Source organism: Parasteatoda tepidariorum, chromosome 1 (assembly GCF_982258835.1).
Source record: "Parasteatoda tepidariorum strain Cologne lab strain chromosome 1, Ptep-v5.0, whole genome shotgun sequence".
Taxonomy (NCBI): Eukaryota; Metazoa; Arthropoda; class Arachnida; order Araneae; family Theridiidae; genus Parasteatoda; species Parasteatoda tepidariorum.
Genome location: NC_141755.1, coordinates 84,366,496 through 84,379,720, shown reverse-complemented (window position 1 = coordinate 84,379,720; position 13,225 = coordinate 84,366,496). Strand labels below are relative to the sequence as shown.

The following is a 13,225-nucleotide window of genomic DNA, read 5'->3' as shown; positions in this document are numbered from 1 at the left end:
ATTATACCCAATTCTATTTCAGGTCATTGGAATGGAACGTTAGAAGTTGCCATAAAACGCTTAATAAATAATGGTGTTCAATCAAACGACTTCAAAAATGACTTCAAACGAGAAATCTCTGTAATGAAGGCAATTAGTCATCCCAACATTGTAAGATTATTTGCAGTCTGCACAGAAAAAGAACCTTACTGTATAGTTATGGAATATCTCTGCAATGGAAACCTGCAACAATATTTAAAAACTCATAAAGGAAAGCAATTAAGACTACCTTCTTTAGTAAACATGGCTGCTCAAGTAAGAAATTACTGAAATATTTCAATTGTTCGAGATTATCTTTCTAACAATAGTCTGTAATTTTAACCGATTTTTAATCTTTAAAAATAGTGTACTCGCTTGCAACGATACTAGTGAATTATATAATTAAAAGTGGTTCAGAAAACAACTCATGACATCTTTATTCTTTCAGATTTCAAATGGAATGAAATATCTTGAAACTGAGAAACTAATACACAGAGATCTTGCTGCTCGCAATATTTTAGTGGGTGAAGCTAGCATAGTGAAGCTAGCAGATTTCGGTTTAGCTCGAATAATGGATGAAGAAGTCTATGTAACCAGCGGTAAGCAGTCGAAATGTCAATTAAAAATCAACTTGATACTGTGAAAATAAATAAGATAAATACAAAAGAAACATCCACTTAGTAAAATTTTTTAAAGCAATGTAATTAAAAAAGAGTGTAATATAAATTACACGCAGAAACGTTTAATGTAAATGTATACAATATATATATATATATATATATATATATATATATATATATATATATATATATATATATATATATATATATATATATATATATATATATATATATATATATATATATATATATATATATATATATATATATATATATGTCACAATTTCTTAGAATTTTGTGACTTTTTGTACAACATATAATTTTTTTATTGTTAATATTTTCTAATAACTTGTTATGTAACCGTAAATAATGCACAAAATAATAAAAATTTAATTTAAAAAAATTTCTTTACACATTAGTTATTCTTTCACAATCCAGTAATTTTGAATGCTTTTGGGCAATATAAGTATATAATACTACGATTCAGTCTTTCTAGTGTTAAGTATAATCTAAAGGTCGTTGTTTTAAGGTACAAAAACGTGATTACGTTATGTGTTCTTATAAGAAATATTGTGCGGTAAGCTATTAAATGGAATTTTTTTTTATTCATGTATTTAATATTGTAAAAAAATTAAATTATTATTACTAATATAAAATCGAGGTTCCGAACGATTAATGACCCTTGACAGCGATTGACGAGGAATAAAAAAAAAAAAAAAAAAAAAAAACTTACGAAAAGTCTCAGTTTTAGTTTTACTCTCATAAACCATTTTAAGCACTTGGTATAAACGAGAAATTTTCGAATACATTTATATTTTGTTTTAACGCATTATTTTTCAAAATAATATCCTACAAATAGTTTTTATAGGGCATACTTACATAGTAAATAATAGTGTTTAAAGGCCCTTACACAACTAAAACGGTTAGTGTGCATTTTTAGTTCTTTTTAAATTGAATAATAATATACTTTCAAAGAACTTGTGTGAAGTAGTAAATGTAAATTTCAGGAGGTAAATTACCTGTAAAATGGACTGCTCCAGAAGCATATGTATCAGGAGAATTCACGATAAAAGCAGATGTGTGGTCTTTTGGTATTGTTTTGTTCGAAATATTCACTCACGGAGAATCTCCATACCGAGGTACAGTATTCCATTTTAAAAAAACATTCTTACAATATCAAATTAATTTTTATTTAGTCTGATAACCTGTGAAAGTTTAAACAACCATTAAAAATTTTATACAGGCGGCTTTACGCAAGGACAATTTTGATCGGAAACAAAGATGCATAAATAATAACTGTGTGCGTGCTTTTTTTCTTTTTTAATTAAGGTGATAGTTTTAATCAGGTTCCGATAAACCGCATTAAAAATTTAAATAATACACTGAAACCTCTCTGGAGTGAACAACTCTCTGTTCCACAGTAAAATGGTCGTTAATTGAGGTTGGTCGTTCTTAGGGGTTACCTTCATTGACTTCTAAATTTTATCTAAGTATATGATTTTTCGCTAGTAATTTTAATTTTACTCAGTGTCATTTTCTTGGCGCGAAAATGCCAGTTGGCGTCAGGAAAACCGGATCGTTGAAGAAAATTTAGTGTCAATAAAAATGATCCCTACTGATATAATTATGAGTAAAAATAACTTTACCAATTATGAATGATATTAAACAAATGAACAATTACATTTTTTTGTTTAAGTTTTCTTTTAATTCCATATCATAAAAATTAGTTAACTTTAAAAAAAGACGAGGCGAATTTAGTTTGCTTGAGATGTTTAGTTTTTTTTCTATAATAACTTTTTTTTCTAATTTAACTTTAAATTCTAAAAATAAATCATTGATAACATTGTCTTTAGTGCACACTCAGTGTAATATGAGATTGTAGATCTAAATCAGAGATCGTCAAAAAGAGCTCTCTAAATAAGAACAGATCTCTCCAAATCCTCGCTTATGCGGACGACATTGATATCATAGGAAGATCAGAACGGGCTGTTAAAGATGCCTTTCAAGCCCTTGAGGCCTCTGCTATAAATATGGGCCTTTCCATTAACGAAGACAAGACCAAATTCATGGAGTTTTCAAGCTCAACTGTAAACTATAGTGAACCTTTGCAGATAAACGGACATTCCTTTGAAAAGGTTAAAGAATTTAAGTATCTTGGTACAATTATCAATGACCAAAACAAACTGAAATCTGAAATTGTCAATAGAATCAATATGGCCAACAAATATTTTTTTGGACTAAAAAGTCAACTAAGATCGAATTTTATTAGCCGAAAAACAAAACTAAAATTATATAAGACACTCATTCTGCCTGTCTTGCTACACGGAAACGAAACCTGGACTTTAAACCTTGACGTCCAACGCCCGATAGAAACGTTTCAAAGAAAGATACTTAGAACTATCTTTGGTGCCATACCAGAGGGGGGATGTTGGCGAACACGGTACAACTTTGAACTTTATGGGCTCTATAAACATCCTCAAACTATGCAGATAATCCGAAGCAACCGACTAAGATGGCTCGGCCATATATGGAGAGGCTCTGAAGATAGCCCTGTAAAAATTGCCACCTTCAAGACAAGGCCGGATTTACGTATAAGCTAAATAAGCTGTAGCTTGGGGCCCCGAGATGACAAGGGCCCCTGATCCTACTTTCCCCCCTCTTTTTTTTAAAGTTTTAATCGGAGCTGAGGCCCTCAGAAGCCCAAAATGCACTTTTTTTTCTTTTTTACATTGTCGGACATAATAAATATAAATAAATGGCTGAATAAAACAAAAAAACTTCGTTGTCTTTAGTAGGGAACATATCATCTTTCAAGCAATTTGAGTATTAATAAATTACTAAAAAAAAATTTTTTTTTTAGTTTAAAAGGTAAAAAAGTTTTTTTTTTTGCTCCATCATTCGATCATCAGACTATTGAATATCTGTTTCTAAAGATCAGAATTTCCTTTTATTTTACTTTAAAATTGTACGAATAATATCTTTAATGCTTTCATGTGATATGCAGCAGTTTTAAATAGCAATTTAAAATATCTAAAAAAGAACAGAAATTGTCAGTTCAAAAAAAAAAAAAAAATAACTAATACTTTTGAATAAGAATTTAAATAACTACATACGTTTTTTTTTTTGCTATCTCATTCTATATAGCATTATTTAGAGTAGACAGTTGCGTGTGGGTGTGATGGTGACGTAATAAAAGAGGCATACAAAAAAAGCAAATTTCATTTCATTTAAAATCCTCAATATTATATTTTTAAACTCATCGAAAATGTAGTAAAAGAGGTATACAAATTAATATTAAAAAAGAACGAAGCAAAAATGATATCGAAATATGCTGAATCCCTAATGAGACCGAGATGGAAGACATCGAAACCTATTTGATTGAATAGTATAACTAGAAGGTGTTTTTAAAATTCTGAAATCTATCAGGCTTTAATTTTTTCTTCTTTCACAAACTTTATCAATAATTAAAAATAATAAATTCGTTAGATTTCAATATTGGTTCGGTTTTTTCGTTGATTAAATGTTAAACATTAACTGATATTTGTCTTTTAAAACATTTCATTCTATAATAAGATACTTATTCCGCAATTGTAATTATCTAAAACTAATTGCTAATTGATATAAAGCTTTAGTGTGTTCCCTGATATGTTGAATGCTCGTTTTGACTGGATGCCCGGGACAGTTGCTCTTTCACATCCTAGCCACTATACACGATCAAGAGCAGAACTGATACTTTAAACCCGTATGACATTTATTCTCTCTGATATTTAATAGACCCTTTAATAAATCCTTAAAAATATAAGCCAAAAATTTACATAAGTAATGAAATAAAAATTTCTTGCACTAAAATTTAACAAATGTACTTAAATTAATTTTAAAAAAAGCAAAAATAGTGAAGAAATATTTTCAATATAAGCATCAATTAAATAATATCAGCTTACGAAATGTTCCTTTTATTTTTACAAACAGCATTAATATAACGGCCCTCACCTGCTTCAGGGACTGCTGGATCGGGTCCAAAACGACAAGGCTACGGAGTTGAATATTAGTAGTCGTAAACTCGAAATAGGGTCCGCTGTGCAATGACCATTATAAAATAAACTAATAAATTTGGCCGGGATAGCCTGGTTGATAGGGCGTTGGACTTGTGTTCGTGAGAATGGGAGTTTGAATCCAGAAGGCAGAAGAATACCCATGTATAAAATGGTGACTGGTGCATGTTAAATCTGCCGGGGTCACAAAGTCCTCCAAGTTCTCATAACAAAGAAATACCTCTGGGTAAAAATCTAGCAATTCCCTTGTCTTCTGGATTGGGTTCGAAATTACAAGGCCACGGAGTTGAATAATAGTAGTCGTAAACTCGAAATTGGGTTGGCTGTGCAATGACTGTTATAAAATAAACTAATAAATTTGGCCGGGATAGCCTGGTTGATAGGGCGTTGGAATCGGGTTCGTGAGAATGGGAGTTTGAATCCAGCCGGCAGAAGAATACCCATGTATAAAATGGTGACTGGTGCATGTTAAATCTGTCGGGGTCACAAAGTCCTCCAAGTTCTCATAACAAATAAATACCTCTGGGTTCTAATCTAGCAGTTCCCTTGTCTTCTGGATTGGGTTCAAAATTACAAGGCTACGGAGTTGAATATTACTAGTCGTAAACTCGAAATTATGTCGTTTGTGCAAAGACTGTTATAAAATAAACTAATAAATTTGGCCGGGATAGCATGGTTGATAGGGCGTAAACCCAAAAATCAATCTGTTGTTCAACGGCGGTTATAAAAAAAATAAAACTAATAATCAAATTGTATTTTCTTGTTTTCTTTCTAACTCTTTACATATTTTCTACGCACATTCAAAAGATACTTATAGATTTTGTAACGTAAAAAAAAACAATAGATGAAAAAAATTCGCAAAAAAATCATTTAAAATTGCAAATAAAATATATTCAAAATGAATCTAAAAAAAAAAAACTCTGTTAAATATATAGTGGCCGAGCACGCCAAATTTTTACTCTGTGCTTAAAATGTGTTTCTTTTGTAACTTTTTCCCCTCGTTCAAAAGACATATGTGTAATAAAAGAAAGGTTCTACATAATAGTCTCATCACAATTAATATATTTAACAATAAAGTAATATTATCAAATTTTTTAATAATATAATGTTAATACTCAACAATAAAAAATAGTGGCAGTTTACTTTAGGTGTATAGAAATGGAATTGAACTTATAAGGGCCCCATCATTTTCAGTAGCTTAGGGCCCCACCAAGCTTAAATCCGGCCCTGCTTCAAGAACCCTCAGGGGTCCCGCTCTAGAGGTAGACCACCTACTCGATGGCTCAACGACACCGAAAACGACCTCAAAGTCGTTTACCTTAAGAACTGGAGGGGAGTTGCCATGAACAGAGGGAGCTGGAGAAGGCGTGCTGTTGAGGCAGCCAAGGCGTGCAAAGGGCTGTTGCGCTCCTGAAGAAGAAGAAATAAGAACCTCACCAAATATTTTGAATACATATTTTAATCTACTTATTTGTTTTGTTAATATTTTTTGTTTCGATATTTTTTCGTGTTTCCTTATTTGACCTTTACCGCATTTGGTGTAGAGGTTTGCCTGATCTGTGGTATAGTGGTCTCTCCTTAACGTTTATTCAACACAAAGTGTATTGAAAAAATTCCGCACCTCCCAAAAGTGATCGTAAATAGAGGTCGCTATGGTTTGTCTAAAGTAAGAGCTCCCCTATCCATTCGTCGGGACCCGTAGCAGTGACTATCGTAACAAGGTATAGCTATTTAAAGTAGGGGTGTGGGGTGGTTGCTTAGGACAGGTTTTGACTTGGGTCCGTGAGAGAAAGACTATACTATGAGAAGATTATACTTCGGTCTATTGTGTTAGTCTAAAGTAGGGGTGCACAACCTTTTTGAGTGAAGGGCCACCTGCACATCAGGTTGGCTAACGAAGGGCCGCACTTTTATTTAGACATGTTAATGACAAATGTTGTAATGTTTATTTAAACATTAGCGTTCCATTTTTTTATCAATAAACTTAGTAATATCAATAACTTAGTAGTGTTCCATTATTAGAATTCATTCAAAAATAAAAAAAAAACTTATACTTAAAAATAAATAAAAAAAATTATTGCTTTTTTTATCATATGAACAATAGATTTATCAAAATAAATAGACATTGAAGAAAAGAAATATTTTTTTTCTATCATATCATGCAATACGAAAACTCATTTTAGAATTAAATTCTAATAAATAAAAAAAAACCTGCAATGCCCACAGAATGAAAGTAGGAAAAAGTTTAGTCGTAATTAAGTAATATAAATTCAAATTAAATATTTTAATTGAAGAAAATTTATAGGTTTTAAACAAAAGCCTAAAATGAAAACAAAACTGTGATAGTTCAAAATAAAATTTAATGCTTAATTTGTAATGTACTTTATTATTTTATTTTATTAATTATTAGATTTTTTATATCGTAAACATTTTCCTTTTTTTTTTATCGAAAAAGATCACTTAAGCAACAAAAAATTGAAATCTAAACTACAAACAGTGAGCAGTTTAAAAATTCAAGTTTTCCGCCATTTTATGAATTTCTCAAGTTGCAATAACATTGCATTTAAATTAGGGAGGGATGTAACGAGTATTTGGCCCTTCTGTGAAAAATTTCAGTTGGTTGAATGATCAGTCAAAAATTCGGCTTAATATTTTTTAGAAATGTATTTTTCTAAGTTTTTTTTATTTTTGAATTTTTATAGATATTACTTTTTTTTTTTTTAATTATAATCAGACAAGTCAATTTCGCCATTTTTTCGATACTTTGAGAATTGAGAAGGATTTTTTTCCATTTTTTGCTGTTTTTATTATAACCCAGCATTTTAACAGAATGTCTCATACTATTAATTTATTGTCACTCTTTCCCTGTACTGTAACATAAATAACCAGTAACATAGAAAAGTGTGATTTTCAGTATTAAAATTTTGTTTCAGGAACTAAGAAGAAAAAAAATATTTTTTTCTGTTTTTCTTTTTTTAGGCATTTTTATTATGACTCAGCATTTTTTTTAAAAATAAACTTACAAATGAAATTTATTTCATAGCAATTTTTTTTCTTCTAAAATTATGGCAATGAGAAAAATTTAATTTGAGATTTTCGGCATAAGATTTTTATTTAAAAAATTAAGAAAGTTTTTTCTATCTTTTTATGTTCTTTAAATAAATTTATGAAAAAATATATTTATGCTGAACTCAGCACGAATGAAGCGTGTCAAATCAACACCTCCTAGAAAAGAGTAGGCCTCTGCACGGGTTACCATAAATATCCTTTAGTAGTCCAAACGTAATGGCGTATTTCGTATTTTCAACCACTGCGCAGCTTAGTACCCCGAACGTAATGACATCTTTCTTATTTTTCATCAACTGCGCAGTTAACTTCGTCACATCGGACTACTAAATTGATCCGTGCTAAGGCCTTCCTTATTCTAGGAGGTGTTGGTCAAATGCATGATTTAAAATTTGCATGTCGTAATAGAATAATTGGAATTTTTTATAATACGTGGGAACGCATAGCAATAACTACCGAGAAAAATTGTTGAAAATAAAGAAATAATTACAAAAAAAAGGATAAAAAATCACTTAGATTTAAAATGAAATCATCACAAATAAAGTGCACAAAAAGTGATTATTTAAATGTGCGATCTGAAACTCGCGTCGTAATAAAAATTCGGGATTTTCGAAATCACGTTGAAAAGCGGAAATAACTGTTTAAAAAAATCATTTATATTTACGATAAAATCAGCTAAAAGAAAGCGCGTTAAACGTACATTTACTAAAGAATCTGTTAAAATTGATTGTTTCAAAACGTGATGACTTAAAAGTGCGATTAAAAATTGCCATTTTTTTAAAATTTTTTTATTGTGTTTAGAAGCTCTCGCGGACCGCACTTCAGTAGTCGAAGAGCCGCACTTCGCCCGCGGGCCGCAGGTTGTGCACCTCTAGACTCTAGAGTGAAGAAAAACTACCCTCCATGAAATGTGCTATTCTAGTTTCCATAGCAGTAGAAAGCCTCAGACACAGTGGCGGGGGGGAGTTCTTACCGTAGACAAACTATACACAGAGGTGGTCTTTCCTGGAGGTTTCACTGTATAAAGTTATTTTATTTATTCTCTATTAAAAATAAATGATCTGCTATTAGGTTATAATTTTATAGCATCAATTCATAACCATTTTTAACGTTTTATTATTTTCACCCTAAAATACACGTAATTGAGAAAAAAAATATTATGAGACCTAGTTCTTTTTTCTTTGGAAATAAGCACCGTTTGATAGAGATTCTTATAATTTAGTAACTCACCGCACTGTAAAAGAAATCATACTAACACAAATGGTAAATGTTATAATTCAGCAAATGCATGCAAATAAAGCTTAATGCAAGCAATTTTCGAATTTATAATTTCTGTTTTTTAATAAAACTTTTTATCATTCGTTTTTATTATGCAATTCGTTATTCTGTCATGAATAATGCAGTAATTGCGGTTTAAAGAAAAACAATACTTTGTATCTAACAATTTCACTCGTAAAAAATTACAAAATAAACGGTCATCTGTGAACTTTTTATTCTGCAAATAGCTCAAAATGTGAGTTTCAGGAAATATGCAGGTATAGCTTGAGATGACTCGTTAAATATATATATATATATATATATATATATATATATATATATATATATATATATATATATATATATATATATATATATATATATATATATATATATATATATATATATATAACACAAAAGACGAGTTAAGAAAATGAACAGAGCTTGATATGCACGTTTGTAAAAATTGACATATAGCCAAAAATGCGCACTTACGAAAATAGAAATAAATTGAAATGCCTAAACACAGTCAAAAATGCCGATAGCACAAAATATGCCTGTTTAATTTTAAACATTGAGTTCCTATTTCTAACATCTACGTTACTCTAATGGGGGGAAAAAAATAATGAAAAAATACTCATTCTTGATTATGTACAGTATCACACTTTCGTTCTAATGATCGGATTTTCACGTACTAAGTGCCAATCTTAATGGTTTCTGGGGATGATATCAAATATGCTAATTGTTTAGTGCTAACTATTAATTAAGTTACGAAATCAGACACAAAAACGTACTTTCTCTGAATAAACATATATATATATTTTTACGCATTTGGATTCTTAATCTTCAAAATGTAGGGGGTAGCCGCAATCTGGGAAATGTGGTCCCCATAGTTTGATCAGGAGAGCGATTCAAAGTTTGAACCCCTTAATGTTAATTTCACTTTTTGCGTTCTTAGTCATATTTTAAAAACTAATTAAGCAAACAAAATCAACATGAAACTTCGCTAAGTGATTTTTAAACCCCACGAATAATTTGTAACAAGTAAAATCTTTTAAACATAATATTCATTCAAAAAATTTGAAAAAAAAAGAAAAAAAAAGCGGAATCAACTGTCCTGTTCAATTTAAGTCTCTTTTCTTTTTTCTTCAAACGCACATTTCTAGCTATGTTTATTTTCTTCATTACACATTTTTAGATTTTCATTTTTTTTCAAGGGCGTGTTTTAAGCTATAATCAAAGTAAAAAGTTCAATGATGTGTTATAACAATGATTTAAAACTGAATATAAATTTTATATATATTGATATATTTTGCTTTGGCTACATTGATACAATATTAGAAAGCACTCCTTTTTGCGGATATAATCGTGTGAGCTGGTTGAAAGATTATATCTTTTATTTTCCGGTTTTTCATAAAAATTTTTTTCTCCTTTTTTTTTACTTCTCCGGTTTCTTGTTACTTTTATTATTATTTTTCTTCCCCCCTTTTTTTTTCATTGTTCTGTATTTTTTTCCATGTTTTCTCCACATTTTAAACTATTGTATATATATATATATATATATATATATATATATATATATATATATATATATATATATATATATATATATATATATATATATATATATATATATATAAATACAAGAAAACACTAAGAAAGTTAAGAAAAACAATAAGTTTCATTTATTGCGCTTAAGCTGCAAGTAAACAGCACTCATTAGATAAGTTCAAAATGAAGAATAAAACAAAGAAAAATTATAGACAAATGAAAAAAAGGGGGTGGGAAATAATAAGTAAAAAAAAATAACAAACAACATTTTATTAAAAAAAAAAAAAAAAAAAAGAAAAAAAAATGAAATGTTAATTAAAAAACCGGAAAAAAAGCCGGAAAAAAAAGATATAATCTTTTCTTCAGCCCACACGATTATATCCGCAAAACAGAGTGCTTTCTGATATTGTATCAATAAAGCCAAAGGGGCCGTTCAAAAAGTACGTACATCCCGAAGGGGGGAGGGGATTTGCTATTATGTACGGTTTTGTACGATGGGGAGGGGGGGGAGGTATTATACAAAGTACGTACTTTATAAACATACACCAAATTTAAATTTGACTTTATCCTACACACTCCTTAAGTAAATATTTAATTTTATTTAAAACATAATTATTTTAATTTTTATGAAAAAGGGGGGTAGACTAATAAAATGTACGTACTCTAAGGGGGGGGGGAGTAAGACCTTATGTACAGTAATGTACGAAGGGGGGGGAGGGGTTTGAAATTTCTCAATTTTTGTGTACGTACTTTTTGAACGGCCCCAAAGCAAAATATATTAATACAATAGTGTGGGGAGCACTCAAAAAATTTTTTTATAAAATAACTACATAAAAATAGATCATAAAAAGTAAAAATAACATGTAGAAACAGATCATAAAATAAAATAAAAAGTAAAAACATTAAAAAGGGGGGACTATAAAGCGAGTAGCAAAATCATAACAACTTACTTGGACGGATATTTTTCAAGAATGATTTATAAATGTTTTCGCAGAAAGATTGCCAGATTACAAAATATGAAAACAAAAGCACTACTGAAACAAAAGCACTACGAAATGGATTAATCCATTTCGGGCAAATCCGTGGTTAAAATTATCTGCTAAAATGTTTTCTTTGTTAATTTTTCCATGTGCAAATCCATTTCGGGCAAATCCGTGTTAAAATTATCTATTAAAATTTTTTCTTTGATAATTTAAATAATTTTTCTATGTGCTAATCCATATCGTGCAAATCCGCGGCTAAAATTATTTGCAAAGCAGGCAATTTATGTTTCTCTTTTCTATTTTATATTTTTTCTTAAATAAACATCTATCTTCTAAAACTATTTATGATCAATTTTTAAAATTATCCAGTATAATATTACCTTGCGCACATCCATTTCGGGCCCATCCTTGGTAACTAACAAATCAAAACTCAAAATAACAAATCACTTCAGTAGTGCAGTAAGAACGACACTTTAAAACCCTCTTGTTACACTCTATTTGCGCTTTTGTTTTCATCTTTTGTTTTCATATTTTGTAATCTGGCAATCTTTCTGCGAAAACATTTATAAATCATTCTTGAAAAATATCCGTCCAAGTAAGTTGTTATGATTTTGCTACTCGCTTTATAGTCCCCCCTTTTTAATGTTTTTACTTTTTATTTTATTTTATGATCTGTTTCTACATGTTATTTTTACTTTTTATGATCTATTTTTATGTAGTTATTTTATAAAAAAAATTTTTGAGTGCTCCTCACACTACTGTATTAATATATTTTGCTTTGGCTTTATTGATACAATATCAGAAAGCACTCTGTTTTGCGGATATAATCGTGTGGGCTGAAGAAAAGATTATATCTTTTTTTTTCCGGTTTTTTAATTAACATTTCATTTTTTTTTCTTCTAATAAAATGTTGTTTGTTATTTTTTTTACTTATTATTTCCCACCCCCTTTTTTTCATATGTCTATAATTTTTCTTTGTTTTATTCTTCATTTTGAACTTATATATATATATATATATATATATATATATATATATATATATATATATATATATATATTGTAATAAAATTATTGAATACATACACTGAATACATATAGTATAAAATTTTCCTTTTGCAGATATGAAAAATTTTCAAGTTGTAGAAGCCTTGAAAAAAAACTACAGAATGCCAAAGCCTTCCGATCCAGAGTGCTCAGACGCTGTTTACGAGATTATGCTGCAATGCTGGAAGAAGGAGCCTGATGAAAGACCAACATTTGAATTTCTTTATCATTATTTCACCGATTATTACGTCACATCTGAAAAATCATACAGAGAAGCTTAATGAATAATATCATTTATCAAGAAACTACACTAATGAAACTATTGTTCAAAAAATTATGCATCCTACCTTATAAATTATCATAGTAATAACCTGGAAATATACTGAAACTCTTAATCTTAAGTACAATGAGTCCCACACCAAATTGGCGACATGACAGCTGTAGTATATCCAGCATTCCATTTTTTTTTATTTTGTTTATTCCACTGTGTTCTTGATCCCTCATTTATCGTTGAACTGCTTCAGAAAATTAAAAACAACCGAAACGTCATTTTGTACATAACTACAAATTCTGTATGCTGTTTAAATTCACAAAAAAGTAATTATGTAAATAAAAACTTCTTGACAAAAAAAAA

The 13,225-nt window shown here is 29.5% G+C and overlaps 1 protein-coding gene across 2 annotated transcripts in view; it reads left to right on the top strand.

Moving 5' to 3' along the window:
* The window catches only part of LOC107439522 (tyrosine-protein kinase Src64B), a 33,455-nt gene extending 20,230 nt beyond the window's left edge, over nt 1-13,225 (top strand). For both annotated transcript variants that reach the window (XM_043053312.3, XM_043053311.3), the window contains exons 8-11: nt 23-294; nt 467-617; nt 1,646-1,777; nt 12,667-13,225. In XM_043053312.3, coding sequence (XP_042909246.2) covers nt 23-294; nt 467-617; nt 1,646-1,777; nt 12,667-12,872 — 761 coding nt within the window. In that variant the 3' untranslated portion in view covers nt 12,873-13,225. The remainder of the gene's footprint in view (nt 1-22; nt 295-466; nt 618-1,645; nt 1,778-12,666) is intronic.